At 33.7% G+C, this 13143-nt stretch overlaps 2 protein-coding genes and 1 pseudogene across 2 annotated transcripts; 2 read left to right on the forward strand and 1 right to left on the reverse strand.

Moving 5' to 3' along the window:
* Window positions 588-3929, reverse strand: LOC18587171 (thioredoxin-like protein CITRX, chloroplastic). Its single transcript, XM_007010866.2, has 4 exons — window positions 3664-3929; window positions 2983-3105; window positions 1154-1234; window positions 588-965 (listed from the first exon to the last, which is right to left on the reverse strand). The coding sequence occupies exons 1-4, from the start codon at window positions 3862-3864 to the stop codon at window positions 849-851; spliced, it is 522 nt and encodes a 173-aa protein (XP_007010928.1). The 5' UTR covers window positions 3865-3929; the 3' UTR covers window positions 588-848.
* On the forward strand, window positions 4381-5232 carry LOC18587172 (annotated as a pseudogene).
* On the forward strand, window positions 8705-9220 carry LOC18587173. Its single transcript, XM_007010869.2, has one exon. The coding sequence runs from the start codon at window positions 8705-8707 to the stop codon at window positions 9218-9220; it is 516 nt and encodes a 171-aa protein (XP_007010931.2).

The following is a 13143-nucleotide window of genomic DNA, read 5'->3' on the forward strand; positions in this document are numbered from 1 at the left end:
ATTTTTAAATAATTTAAAATTATTTTAAATATTATGTCAACAAATTTTTAAGATTTTAACCTTTCAGAAAACTCCAATGGATTTGCTTGTTTTTAAGCATTTGTCTCTTTAACTCCATAAATCGTTTTAGGATCCAACCAAATGAAAACTTCAATCTCGAATATTCCCCTACCAACAACTTGTGTGCTATCAATTTAGATCTATTTCTGCAAGTTGTGCTGCCACACCAGATCTTGGCTGATGCAATCTCTGCTGATATCTTGAAATTATGGATTCATCTTCTTTTTAAAATCATGGCTGATCTTAATATAAGGAACAACTTGCCTTGAAAATTCTGTAGGGGCAGGAAATTCCATTGTAACATTGATTTGGTAGCATAAAAACAGTGTAAATTATGACACAATAGCAATATTCTTCAACCAGACACAGTCCAGGGTGATAAAAGAGTTTTAAGGCTGTAAGCAACTGGGAATTTGGAACTACTTGAAAAGATTTGAATGTCTTTGGATCAGATAGCACATATCTGAGGAGACAAAGCATATGCCATTGAGCCAAGATTTCCAAGAATCAAAACAAGAGTGACCTACTATTAGTACTAGTACTACTATAATATAATCAATTCGATTAGAGCTATTGTCCAAAAGCTTATGAAATCTTTGGAAAAAGAATAAGTCTTTGCCCTGCCATCTATACACCAAAAAATGGTTTTACTCCATTCAAAAGGTTTGGTACAACATAATACAACTTTGGAACTACATTATGCATCAAATCGGCACCGAGAAGATATGTATTAACACTTGGAAGCAAAATCCAGTACCTTAGCAGTAAATAATCACTCTTGTTCTTCTTCACATCTCATTATCTAGGATATCCCGCATCATTTGTATAGGAATGAGGCCCTCAGTTCGGATTGCCTCTTTGTTTGGATCAGGGCTGATGAAGAACAGAGTAGGCAGCCCTCTAACCTGGTACACAAGAATGTCAAGTTCTAGTCAGTTCATACTATACTAAACTGACAGGAAGATTTCCAGTCAATTTGACCTAAAATGGTAATCAGCCCCTTTAGTTGGGCGAATGGTTGCTGCCATATCAGAATAGGTAGACAAGGAAGGGAAAAGGTTAACTTAAAAAATAACTATTACTTGCAAATTACCTGCATATCATGTGCAAATTCATACTCATCATCAGTATCAACTTTGACAATAATTGCATTTTTCTCATACTCAACTGCTAGCTGTAAAAAAAATAGTTATACATTGAGAGGTTATCCTTCAACTCCAAACTGGATCAAACAAATCAAGCTGGTGCTACATGTTCACCATAACCAACTAGTCCAAACCATTTCACCATTAGTTAATGAGTATGCATTTCAGTGAATTAAATGCATTAATGCAATACAGAATCTAGGTGACCCCAAACTTTTTATAACTAAAGCCACCAAATATAAAAAGCAAACCCCAGTCTGATACAACCAAATGCCTGCATCTAATTTGAGAGGATACGGATCAAAGAGCTACTTAAGCTTTGCATTGCTTTGCATAGTGATCATAACATATTTAAGGACAGTGTTTTTGTCACTTCTCGGAATGAGGCATCACAAAGTATTTAGAATATATAGACCTATTTTTCATAACTATAATGTACATGAGAACTATCAGCAAACATTTTACTTGTGCATTAAATGCAAATTTAGAATATATAGAATCTATCTTTCATGATGGAGATGAAACTGAGAATTTTGAGCAAGCATTTTACTTGTGCATCAAATGCAAAATGTCAGCATCAATGACATTTCCAGGATCTACTTTCCCCAAAAACTAAGTTAATACTATGTTCAGAAATGATACATTCTGAAAATGGTTGGGGACAACTCACGATAACATCATGTTTTTTGCAGAAAATTCTGCAGTACAAAATGTCAGAAGCTCTCTTCTCCTTTAATTCTACTATAGAAGGCTACTCTCTGGGAGAGAAATCAGTGTCCCATACCTTAATGGAACTCTGGAGAGAAATGGGTGTCCTGTACCATACTCATCTTATATCACAAAATTTCTCCAATTACAACGGGCGCACATGTATATCTAAATCTCTTTAGATATGGAGTTGTTTCCCACTGCCCATCATTTTTCCTCTTTAGTTTTCAGCTATAGTCTAGTGCATTGGCATGTTTCTAGTCCTCTTAAGGTCCACCAAACTGAAAACTACAAAGCAGTCCGAAATATTCCTTACCAACAACTTAGACTAAGAATTTAATCTATTTCTGCAAGTTCTGCAGCCAGACCAGATCTTGGCTGATACAGTCTCAGCTAAAATCTTGAAATCATGGGTTCATCTCCTACTAGCTTGTTGAAGTCAGATTTAACTCTTATTTTCACTCTTATTCTTACGATCCTACATCCAATGCTAGTTCCTACTAAGATCAAGAAGTTCAATCTTTGTAACTATAAGCATTAGCACAATTGCAGTTGGGTTCTTTTCGTGCTTTTTATTGCAAACATTGTAAAATCAGGATCAAGAATTCAGTCTATTTAACCATAAGCATTGGTACAATTGAAGATAAGATAAGACACAAACCACAACGGTACTTTATTCTTCAGAACAGAAAAAACCACTCTTATCCACTGATTCTATCTATTTGAGCTAAAGGCAAACTTAACATAAGTTCAAGCCTAGTGAGAATATTCTCTTAGAATGATTCCAGAGGCCTAGGATTTAACTGTGTATTCATGATTGGTGATGAAAGGCTACCTCCATTACATATCCTAAGCTTGAGGAGAAATGAAACAAATTTAAACTCAAACATACAACTTTTACTTTTTGTTCTGTATTGTTACAGACTGCAAAATAACTTGAAACTGAAAAGATTCTCGCCTCAAACAACTGGGACAGAAGTTCTAACTAGTAGCCATCCTATCATATTCATAATAATCCACAGTTACCAAATGCAAATAATCAAAGAGGAAACTGACTAAATAAGCTTACCATTTCAAGTTCTTGAGCCATCAAAATGCAGGGCCCACACCATGTTGCATAGAAATCAATAATTATGGGTACACTTCTCTCCCCCCTTACTAGCTCCTCTACTTCCTGAGCAGACATCTTCTTCTGCCCACCCAAAATAACAAATGAACTCATCAAATTTCAAATATCCAGAAAGCACCATTACATATGAACCAGAAAAAAGAAAGAAAAGCATCCCATTCCAAGTAAAAACAGCTCATTATTACTCCACTAATAAACAAATCTAAAGAATCGGTATAACTTTAGTAAAACTCTTCAAATTCCCTTCTTTTCTCAATCTTCTCAGCAACCAAATAGAGCAATTAGCTAAACAAACCACCCTAAAAAGCCCAAATAGTCACAAATTTAATATAAATGTACATTTTCCCCTGTTTGAATGAGGAAGAAAATTAACGGGAACAAAAACACAAAAGAAAACTGAATGATACAAAAACTAAAACTATCTTGAATTCCAAGTCAAAAACCTTCAATTTCACTTCCTTAATCTTTCCAATTATGAATAATCTAAAAAAGATTAAAAATTCACAAGATTTCTCTTTCCTTTTTCCAAATTTCGCAGCAACCCAATAGAGCAAATGGCAAAAGAAAACAAACCCAGAAAGCCAAAAAAACAGAGAGAGATAGAAAGAAGAAACGTTTTACCACAAGATAATCTTCTCTGACATATTTGCCAAGTGTGGGTTTGCAAAGCAGCTTTCTTGGTTGTGTTGAAAGTGAGAAAGGTCTAACGTTTGTGGTAGAGAAAAAGAGTGAGTTTTGCAAATGGGTTTTCGATGAAAAGTAAGAGAGAGGTGGAAGTGAAGGAATTGTGTGAGAAAGAGTGTGGGTTTGGAAGAGAGCCATCTCTGGTAGGAGGAGAGGCTTAAGGTCTTGCAGTTGGAGGTTTAGTAGAGAGGGAAGTAATGAAATGAAAATTCTTTGTGGATATTATAGTGGGTGTGTTTGGCTGCTTGAATATTCATATTCATTGCTTCGGAATTAGGATTTCTCTGTGATGGAATAGAGAAATCTAGATCGAGTTACATGTAGTGTGGATTATATATTATTTATACTACGAATATAGTATAAAATTCTGAATAAATCATTACACTGAAAATTAATTTTTGACAAAAGAAAAATAAACGAATTGCTTCTGTTTATCCTACTCAGATTGTATGCATAACATTGTCTATAACTAGCCTTGGGCAAACTTGTAAAGATATATCTGGCTGGAACTAGAATCAATGGATCAACAAGTATCAAGCAAATATATATGTAGAAGGGGTCGGTACCACATTTGAAATGATCAATTGGAGATTTACTATGATAATTATTCTTCTCATGCAGGATTCTTAATTTCTTTGACTAGTGCAAATTCTTTGAAAAGCAGTAGCTGTTTCCTTGTCACAATAAATTCAAGAAATTGAATTGTTAAGCTTCAAAGCTCAGTCCATATATATTATCTTAGTTCTCACTTCTTCCCACACCTCAGACTCTCGGTTAATCCTCCTCTTTTCTCTCTCCGTTTGTCTTCCTTGATTTGAACATTTTCCGAACTCCTAGTTTAGCATCATGGCTGTTGTCACTTATGAAATGGAGGTTGCTACCTCAATTCCCCCCAGCCAAGATGTTCAAGGCCTTTGTTCTTGATGCTGACAACCTTATCCCCAAGGTTGTGCCACAGGCAATCAAGAGCTCTGAGCTCCTTGAAGGAGATGGAGGGCCTGGAAGTATCAAGAAGATTACTTTTGGTGAAGGTTAGTTTGCATCGTAACTACTGCAGTTTTCATTTCTTGCCACTACTTCAAAGTAATAAATGCTCTATTGATTTTCTTGGCAACAAATGTTGGCAGCCAATTCAAGTGTGTGAAGCACAAGGTTGAAGGAATAGACAAAGAGATTTTTCATACAGTTATAGTGTGATGGAAGGTGATGCTTTGATGAATACACTTGAGAAGATCAATTACGAGTTTACGACACCGGGTTTGTTGCAGGCCCAGATGGAGGATCAGTTTGCAAGAGCACCAGCAAGTATTATACCATTGGTGACAATGAGATCAAGGAAGAGCAAATTAAGACTGGCAAAGAAAGGGCCTTCGGAATGTACAAGGCTGTTGAAGCTTACCTCTTGGCAAATCCTGCCTACAACTAGGTTGCCTTTCAGCTCCTGCTTGCTGCTCTTCATGTCATCAGTTTTTAATGTTGTGATTTGATATTTCTTTGATTGGCTAAATAAGAGTGATCATCTGCATTCATTATAATTGAAGAGTTTGAATTGTATTATCTTTGATATATTAAATGATAATCAAAGGTTACTTGCAGAAAGTTTGCGTTAATCTGCAATTTGCAAAATTTGTTTTTCTTCATAAATCTTTTGAGTTGATGGAATCCAAACCCCACCTCTTTCCAATACATTAACTTAAAAGTCTGACAAAGATTGATTTAGTTTTCTAAAATTTTCATGTAACTTGATACGGGCAATGAGACTAAATCCTCCACTTTCTATGACAGAATGATCACTTCGCACAAGTTGGCAAAGACTTGGTAAATTACCTTTCCCTCATTTTTTCCGATCAAATCTCCCAAACTCAAATCCTGATTCTATCCCTTTTTTTCAAACAAAACAAAAGTTAGCTTGATTTTGAGGCTGAGTTGGTTGATTCATCCTATAACTCCCAAAAATTAGCTTGCTTTTGAAGCCAAGTTCTCATTAATATAAATACCCTTTTCTATAATGTACAAAAATTTTAATCATTCTTAAATCTCAATTTTTCACTTTTTTTGAAGAAATTGGATTATCATCACTGATTTTCGTCTTCAAAATTTTTATCAATTTCAATTCACACAAATCACAGATGAAAACATCAAAGTAGTTGTAGAAGAATACTTCAAGTTGGGAAATATTGACAAGACTATTCAACAAGAGTTTGCAGCACTTGATTTGAATCTCGAATTACGAATAGTGCAGAAGTACATCGCTGCCTACCTCGTTCACAAGTTTGCTTCGATGCTAAACCTTTGTAAAAAGATGAAGATGGACGACACCAAAGTTTTGTATTCGATTCTCTTTATCAAAGATTGTTCTTTCATAGTTGATGTTGCTATGATAAAAAAAACATTATAAGAAAGTGGCACTCTTAGTCCATGCTGACAATAATAATTCGATCGCAGCTGAGGATACTTTCAAGATTGTTCATCAAGCTTGACAAACTCTCTTATCTTATCACAATAAAAGAAGAAGAACAACTTAACGGGATGGAGTGAAATCTCTTTTTTTTTTATTTGAATTACATCTTTACATGTACTCAAAATTTTCATAAAAAATAATGTAGTTGGTTTTGATTTTGTTCTGATTTTATTTTTCTATTGTTTTACATGATTTTCAAGTTTTCGTCCCAAGTTTAGGAATGAAAATATGTTATTAATTTTAAATATAGACAGAATAAAGAATTTATTCATGGGGATTCATATTTAGCATTTCCATCAGTTGATTTCTTTGACCTCCAACCTAGTGCTTTGTTTTCATCCAAGTTGGGACCCCAAAGACTTAAGTTGTTACTGTTTTTTTCTACAATAATTCTTCCTTATCATCTTTCCGTGATCGATGTTTGACAGCGTTTACCAAATTATGTAAATTTCAAAAGTTAAAACAAAACGTCAAATGTTTCAATAATTTAATAATAATTCCAATAATAATAAAATTAAAGTTGAATTTTGTTTAACTATCTATTCCAATCTCTCTTAATAAGTAGTATTATATATCTTTATTTCTTTTATTTTCATTCATATTTAATTAAATTAGATAATAAATTGAATGATCGTGAATGCTTTTTTTTTTGTTTATATATTTGTATTGAAAAACAAGACAATTTCTCTTCAAGTAAGTAGCTGGAAGGGTTTTATTAGCCCAGCCAAAGGCGACTAGGCAAAAGAAGTTACAAATACAAATCTCTTTCAAAAGGAAATTAAGACAAACACACATCAATTTCCATATAACATTACAGGCATAAATAAATTAAAGTTTGTTCATCAGGGCATCGCCCTAGACCACAGTGTAGCTGTACGTGAATTAATTTTTTTAAAATTTTTTAACATGAAATATATTCACTTATAATTAAATTAATATTCATATACATTAAGTTTTAATTTTATACGTCCGACGCCAAGGTGACTGTGAAAGTTAGTATTAACAAATTAACAAACCTATACAAATTAAAAAAAAAAAGTCATATGTCTAATATGGATTTATATAGACTGTTATTTTTTTAGAAAGCATATAATTAGATATATTTTTTATTAGAGTGGTATATATTGTACAAACTTCATATATAAATCTCCTTTGAATTGAAATTTTACTTTATATTTTTTAGTTGTCATCGTTCTTCAGTATTGATGGGCTCCTTGCTCCATATATATATGGACAATTGGATTTTTATAAAGTGGAACTTGGTTATAAAGTTGAAGGAAAGTCCAGAGACTAAAATTAAAGTTAAGCATGGCATGCATATATATATTACTTCCTACTTGTTTGATGACAAAAGGAAAGCATATCCCATGAGAAATCAACTAAATTGGAAGAATCAATTTAAAACTTTAGCAAAATATTGAAAATTTGACATTCAATTAAACATTTAAACTAAACTAATTAATTACTTATAAAAGTAGACTTATATGCATTTGAATATTTAGTTTAATAGTAGGTGCATCTTAATTTATTAAAATCCAATGTATTTCAAAAGGTAAAAGAAGTTGTATCAATGACAAGTGCTTGGTGGTCCTCTTTAGTTCTATCTCATTGGTTAAGACCTACCCAATTTTTTTTTTAAAAAAAAATCAATAGGCAGGGTTATATATCATCTTATTTTGTTGTTTCAACTAGTTTTTAATTTGGAGTGATCACTCCAAAATTTCTTCTCTATTATAAGAAGAGTATACCAAAATAATTTATTTGGTATAAACAAAGTATTTTCTTTTTAAGTTCTCACAAAAAGATCTTCTCTCTCTCTTAAATTAGGGAGAGAAGATTTAAGTCTTGATGAGTTTAACTTCTAATTAGGTTATTTAAGATATTTTATACTATTGATCTTTGAGTTTTTAGCATATAGTTATACCAAATACAACTGTATTAAAAAAAAAAAGGTTAAAGACCAAATTTATCACTATTTTTTGGTCAATTTTAAATTTTACCATTGTATTTGAATTGCATTGAATTTTGTCGTTGTATTTTTAGTTTTATTGATTTTTGAATAAAAATAAATAAATTAACAAAATTGCCACTTGCATTAATAAAATATTCTAATTCCATTACTTGTTCTCCAAAATCATTGAAATCTTATAGTAACAAGGGATGGTAAATCCTCGACTGTGCCTTAATTGTTAATGAAGTCATTGCTCCATGAAAAAAGATAGAAAGGGTGGCATTTTTTTCAAGATCAACTTTGAAAAGTCCTTTTATTGTGTTTTTCTTGACCTTGTCATGATGAAATGGGCTTTGATAGTAAATGGAGGGCATGGATCCAAGCCTGCATCTCGTCCGCTAACATCTCGATTCTTGTTAACGTTGCTCCTACTTGCCAATTTAAGATGAAATGAGTCTTACGTAAGGGCTGCCCCATCTCTTCCTTTCCTTTTCAACTTTGTTGGAGAAGCCTTGAGTATTTTAATTAACAAAGCTTCCGAAAAGGAATTGATCAAGCCCTTCAAAATGAGCAATAGTGATCTGGAAATCTGCCACCTCCAATACGCCGATGATACAGCCTTTACCCTCCAAGCAGATTTGGACATCTTACTCAACACTAGAAGAGTCATTTGGTGCTTCCATATCATCATTGGTCTTCACATCAACTTTCATAAGGGCTTTCTCTACGGGGTTGGCATTGGCCAATCTACTCTCGCTGACTGGGCAACAATCATCAACTGCAAAACTGACTCTCTACCTTCTTCGTACCTTGGCATCCCTCTTGGTGCCAGCCAGAGTTCCCTTCATGCCTGGCAACCGGTGATTGATAAACTTGAAGCTCGCCTCTCATGCTGGAAAGCTAGAAAGCTCTCCATGGGAGGTCGAATCACCATTCTTAACTCGGTCCTTTCTAGCTTGCCAATCTATTTTACGTCTCTATTTCACATTCCTGCAAGAGTTAGAGATAAGCTTGAAAGGCTGCAACGGAGGTTCCTTTGGAGCGGATCGTCGCCCTCGAGAAAGATCCACCTTGCCAACTGAGAATCAGTATGCCTCCCTAAACCTCTCGGTGGCCTCGGTGTTATTAATTTACAACTCCAAAACCGAGCTTTACTTAATAAATGGGTCTGGCGCTGCGAAAATGAACTGGACTACCTTTGGAGATCTCTCATTGATGCTAAAACCGGCGGTAACCACCGTAGGCTTCCCTCCCAATGAGTTTTCTAACAAGTGCTCTAAATTATGAAAAAACATAGTTAGCCCACTGAATTCTTCCAATAGCTTTCACACTGTCCCCAACTCTGGTTTTAGCATATGTATTGGCAACGGTAAACGTGTTGACTTCTAGAATGATAGGTGGATAAGTAATGTGACTCTCAAATACTTTTTCCCAAAGATCTATGCCTTTTCCAATAACAAAAATAGGGGTGGTTCAAGAGTTTGGAAATTGGCCTAACCATATCTGGAGATGGTATATCCAACTCCGTCATCCTCTCTTGGGTTGGGAGGTTGATCAATGGCAAGACTTCCTTTTTGTCATCAACCGCAAATCATTTGGGGAAAACTTTGATGACAAACTTATCTGGGAAAGCTCCACTAACAGGTTCTATTTTGCTAACTCCTATAATATTACCATTAGCTCTCAAGGTTCCTTTTCTAGAATTTGGAAGTAGGTTTGGACTAGCCTCGCTCCCCATAAAGTGGAGGCTTTTTGCTGGCTGGTTCTTAAAGGCAAACTTGCAGTGAAGGCTAAACTTGTTAAAAGAGGCATGATCTCTCCCACCTCCACCAGCTGTATCCTCTGTCATTCGTATCCCCGAAGCTGTCAACCTTTTTGTTTTCACTTGCCAGGAATCTTGGTTAATTGGGACCAAGTAGTGCAAGTTTGTGGTGCATCAACTGGGTTAGACATCAAGACCCCTCAATTTGCTTCCAAGCTTGGAATGACTCTCTCATACCCCCAAGCAAAATGCCATTATGGAGGCTTAGTTTCTTCGCCATTTTTTTGGTCTATTTGGCTTTTTTGAAATGACATTGTTTTCAATGGCAAACAATGGGACGATAATCAAGTTTTCGACATAGCTCGTACGAGAATTGCCTTGTGGGCCAAAGCAAAATGGCCATCCTCAACTCCTCCCACTTTGACATTTTCCGCTCTCCTAACCTAGCCATTGTTGTTGGTAAACCGAAACCACCTTCGGTCACTGCTTGGTGGGCCTGCCCTCCCTCTAACCTTTTTAATACAACATCGATGGAGCTTCCTGTGGATGTCTAGGCAATGCCGGGATTGGTGGGGTTCTCAGAGACAGCAATGGTTCAATCAAAATGCTCTTCTCTAAATTTGTTGGAGTCACAGACTCAAACTCAGCCGAACTCCTTGTTGCCAAGGAAGGCTTCCTTACATTCTGGGCTTCTCAATAGTCCTCTTCCCATCCTTTGATCATTGAGAGTGACTTTTCAAACGTTGTTAAATGAATTAACTCCCCTCATTCATTACCATGGAGAATGAGGCCTACCCTATTTCAGATCGAGTCGCTTAAACACAATCTCATTAATTGGAGTATCACCCACATCCCAAGGAATGCTAATGACATGGCCGACAACCTGGAAAAATCTGGTCTCCTCCGTCAAGCGGATTTCTTCGTGGTTATTGGCTAGTTCCATCTCATGTAATTCACTTTTTCTGCTCCTTTTGTGGCTAGGATTTGTGATTCCCCAACTGCCTTTTTGCCTTGCAGTTGGAGAGGAACTTTTGTTTCCCTTTTAGCATCAACTGAATGCTTTGTACGAACTCATTGAGGCCACTAGTTCACCTATGGTCCTCTTTTACAATCATAGCTATTGCCTTTCAAAAAAAAATTTTAATAAAATTAAATTATAGTGATAAATTAAATTCAATATATTAAATCATAATATAATGATAAATTTTACTTTAATCCTTAAAGAAAAAAAAAGATAATGATATTTTGTTGTAGATGATCTTTGTAATTAAGTATCACAAGTACCATTATACCGAACATAACAATTACCGATTTGAAATAGTGATAGGAAAGGTCGTCTAATTCTAATTCTAATTATCTAATAGGAGAGGTGAAGTACTTAATAAAGGTAGTGTGGGCATATAAGGCTATAACCAAAGCATATAGGCGAAAGTTAACCACAATTTAGGCCTTAGGGTGAGTTAGGCATCGAGCTTGGAAAGTGCTTTAACTTTAATTCCCAACACTCTTCCAATTTGGTATTTTCCAAAGTACCTCCCAACGTGTTTTTACATTTGAAAAAGCAACTTTTTGAGATTGAAATTACATTTTCGACAAAATTTTGTATGAATTATTCTGTTGTGTTCTATCAGGTATTTTTGATGAATTTTCAACAAAAAATTTTATCAAAAATAATTTGTTATTTTATATTTAGACATATTATGTATTTTTTTTTCATCAAATTAACACATGATACCCCTTTTTAACTTTTATCAGACCGATATCAAACACTTGTAATATAATTGAATGACCTTACTTATATCAATTATCATTTTCAATAAGAATCGATTGATAAAGAATTTTTTCATTAAAAATAAATATAGGCATTTTTTTATATAAGAAAACGCAATCGTGACTCAAATCTAGGGATTGATTTTTATTCACATTTCATTATCACTGGAGTTGTGACCTAGAAATCAAGTGGCGTCAAACAAAAGCAGTTTTAATCGAAGTTGATTAGCGTCAACAAAGGGCGTTTTTCCATTTAGAATATGCATAATATAGATGCTCTCAACAAGTGATCAGCCCACTTCTCTTTTTCTATATTTTTCCATTGTGAATCAATCAAATACGACAAATATATATATATATATATATATGTATGTATGTATATATATATGTATAAATATATTATAATGCAATAAAATAATATATGGGTAAAAAAATGAATTAAATAGATATCAAATAGGTTTTATTAGATCCAAAATGAGTTTCCTTTATTACTGATTCAATTTGATATTATCATCAGCTAAACAAATTAATTAATATTTAATATATATATATATATATATTTATATACCCACACACATACATATACATAAATGAAAGTAAATCATTAAATAAAAAGGTAAATCAAAAGCTATGACAAAATGAGGACCCATAATAATGAGGCAGCTTTTGCTTATGCATATCATTTGTCATATGTATAAATGCATAAGTGATCACAGAATCTGAAGGAAATGAAGCATTTGATAAATTAAAAATTATAGAGTAAGATACTATTACTTGCTTTGTTTATTTCTTAATGCTTAGATATTGTTTTATAAGTATCCACACATGGAAGAAGATATTATTCGTAAAGAATTAATTACTAGCAAAAGTCAAGGATGCTCACTAAGGAAATAAAAAGTTGTGAAAGTTTCTTTGGACCATAAAAGGGGAATGTAGATAATGGTTTAAATTGGCTAAAAGGAAAAGATACTGATAGTGATTTTCATATGCAGATACCCTACGATATTTATATTAAATATAGGCATAATACATGGAAGTTTTTTAAATTATTTAAAAAATTTTAAATAAATTTTTATTTTTTTATTGCATTTATTAAAGTCTTTATACTTTAACTTTGTGTCAAATAGACTTTTATAATTAACGATTTTTTGAAATAAAAAATTATGAAATCGCTTCATTCAACAACTTGCTGGAGCAAGTTTTTAAATTGGCCCTTTGCCTAACCTAACAAAACAAATTAATCATCAAGTCCTAAATCAAAAACAAAACCATTGAATCTTACATTTTCACAATTCAAAAATAAGTTTCTACCGGTTATAATTGACTTTGATTGGAATTTGTAGTGTAGTATCTCCCACCAAAATATTATGCAAACTAGATGTCAAAAGCCTATAACTAGAGACATCAACAATGTTCAAGATTTTGCAAGCATTAAGTCCAAAGCATTAGTCAATAATGATTAACAGTTGATTG

The sequence above is a fragment of the Theobroma cacao genome, chromosome 10, assembly GCF_000208745.1.
Source record: "Theobroma cacao cultivar B97-61/B2 chromosome 10, Criollo_cocoa_genome_V2, whole genome shotgun sequence".
In the NCBI taxonomy this organism is placed as follows: Eukaryota; Viridiplantae; Streptophyta; class Magnoliopsida; order Malvales; family Malvaceae; genus Theobroma; species Theobroma cacao.

What these genes read in the sequence shown, in the direction of transcription:
- LOC18587171 (XM_007010866.2), bottom strand. Translation starts at nt 3,864, where the DNA reads ATGGCTCTCTTCCAAACCCACACTCTTTCTCACACAATTCCTTCACTT. An exon ending in TCAGAGAAGATTATCTTGTG is followed by an intron (nt 3,106 to 3,663) that starts GTAAAACGTTTC and finishes TTGGGTGGGCAG; the next exon opens with AAGAAGATGTCTGCTCAGGA. An exon ending in AATTTGCACATGATATGCAG is followed by an intron (nt 966 to 1,153) that starts GTAATTTGCAAG and finishes CTTGTGTACCAG; the next exon opens with GTTAGAGGGCTGCCTACTCT.
- LOC18587173 (XM_007010869.2), top strand. Translation starts at nt 8,705, where the DNA reads ATGAGCAATAGTGATCTGGAAATCTGCCACCTCCAATACGCCGATGAT.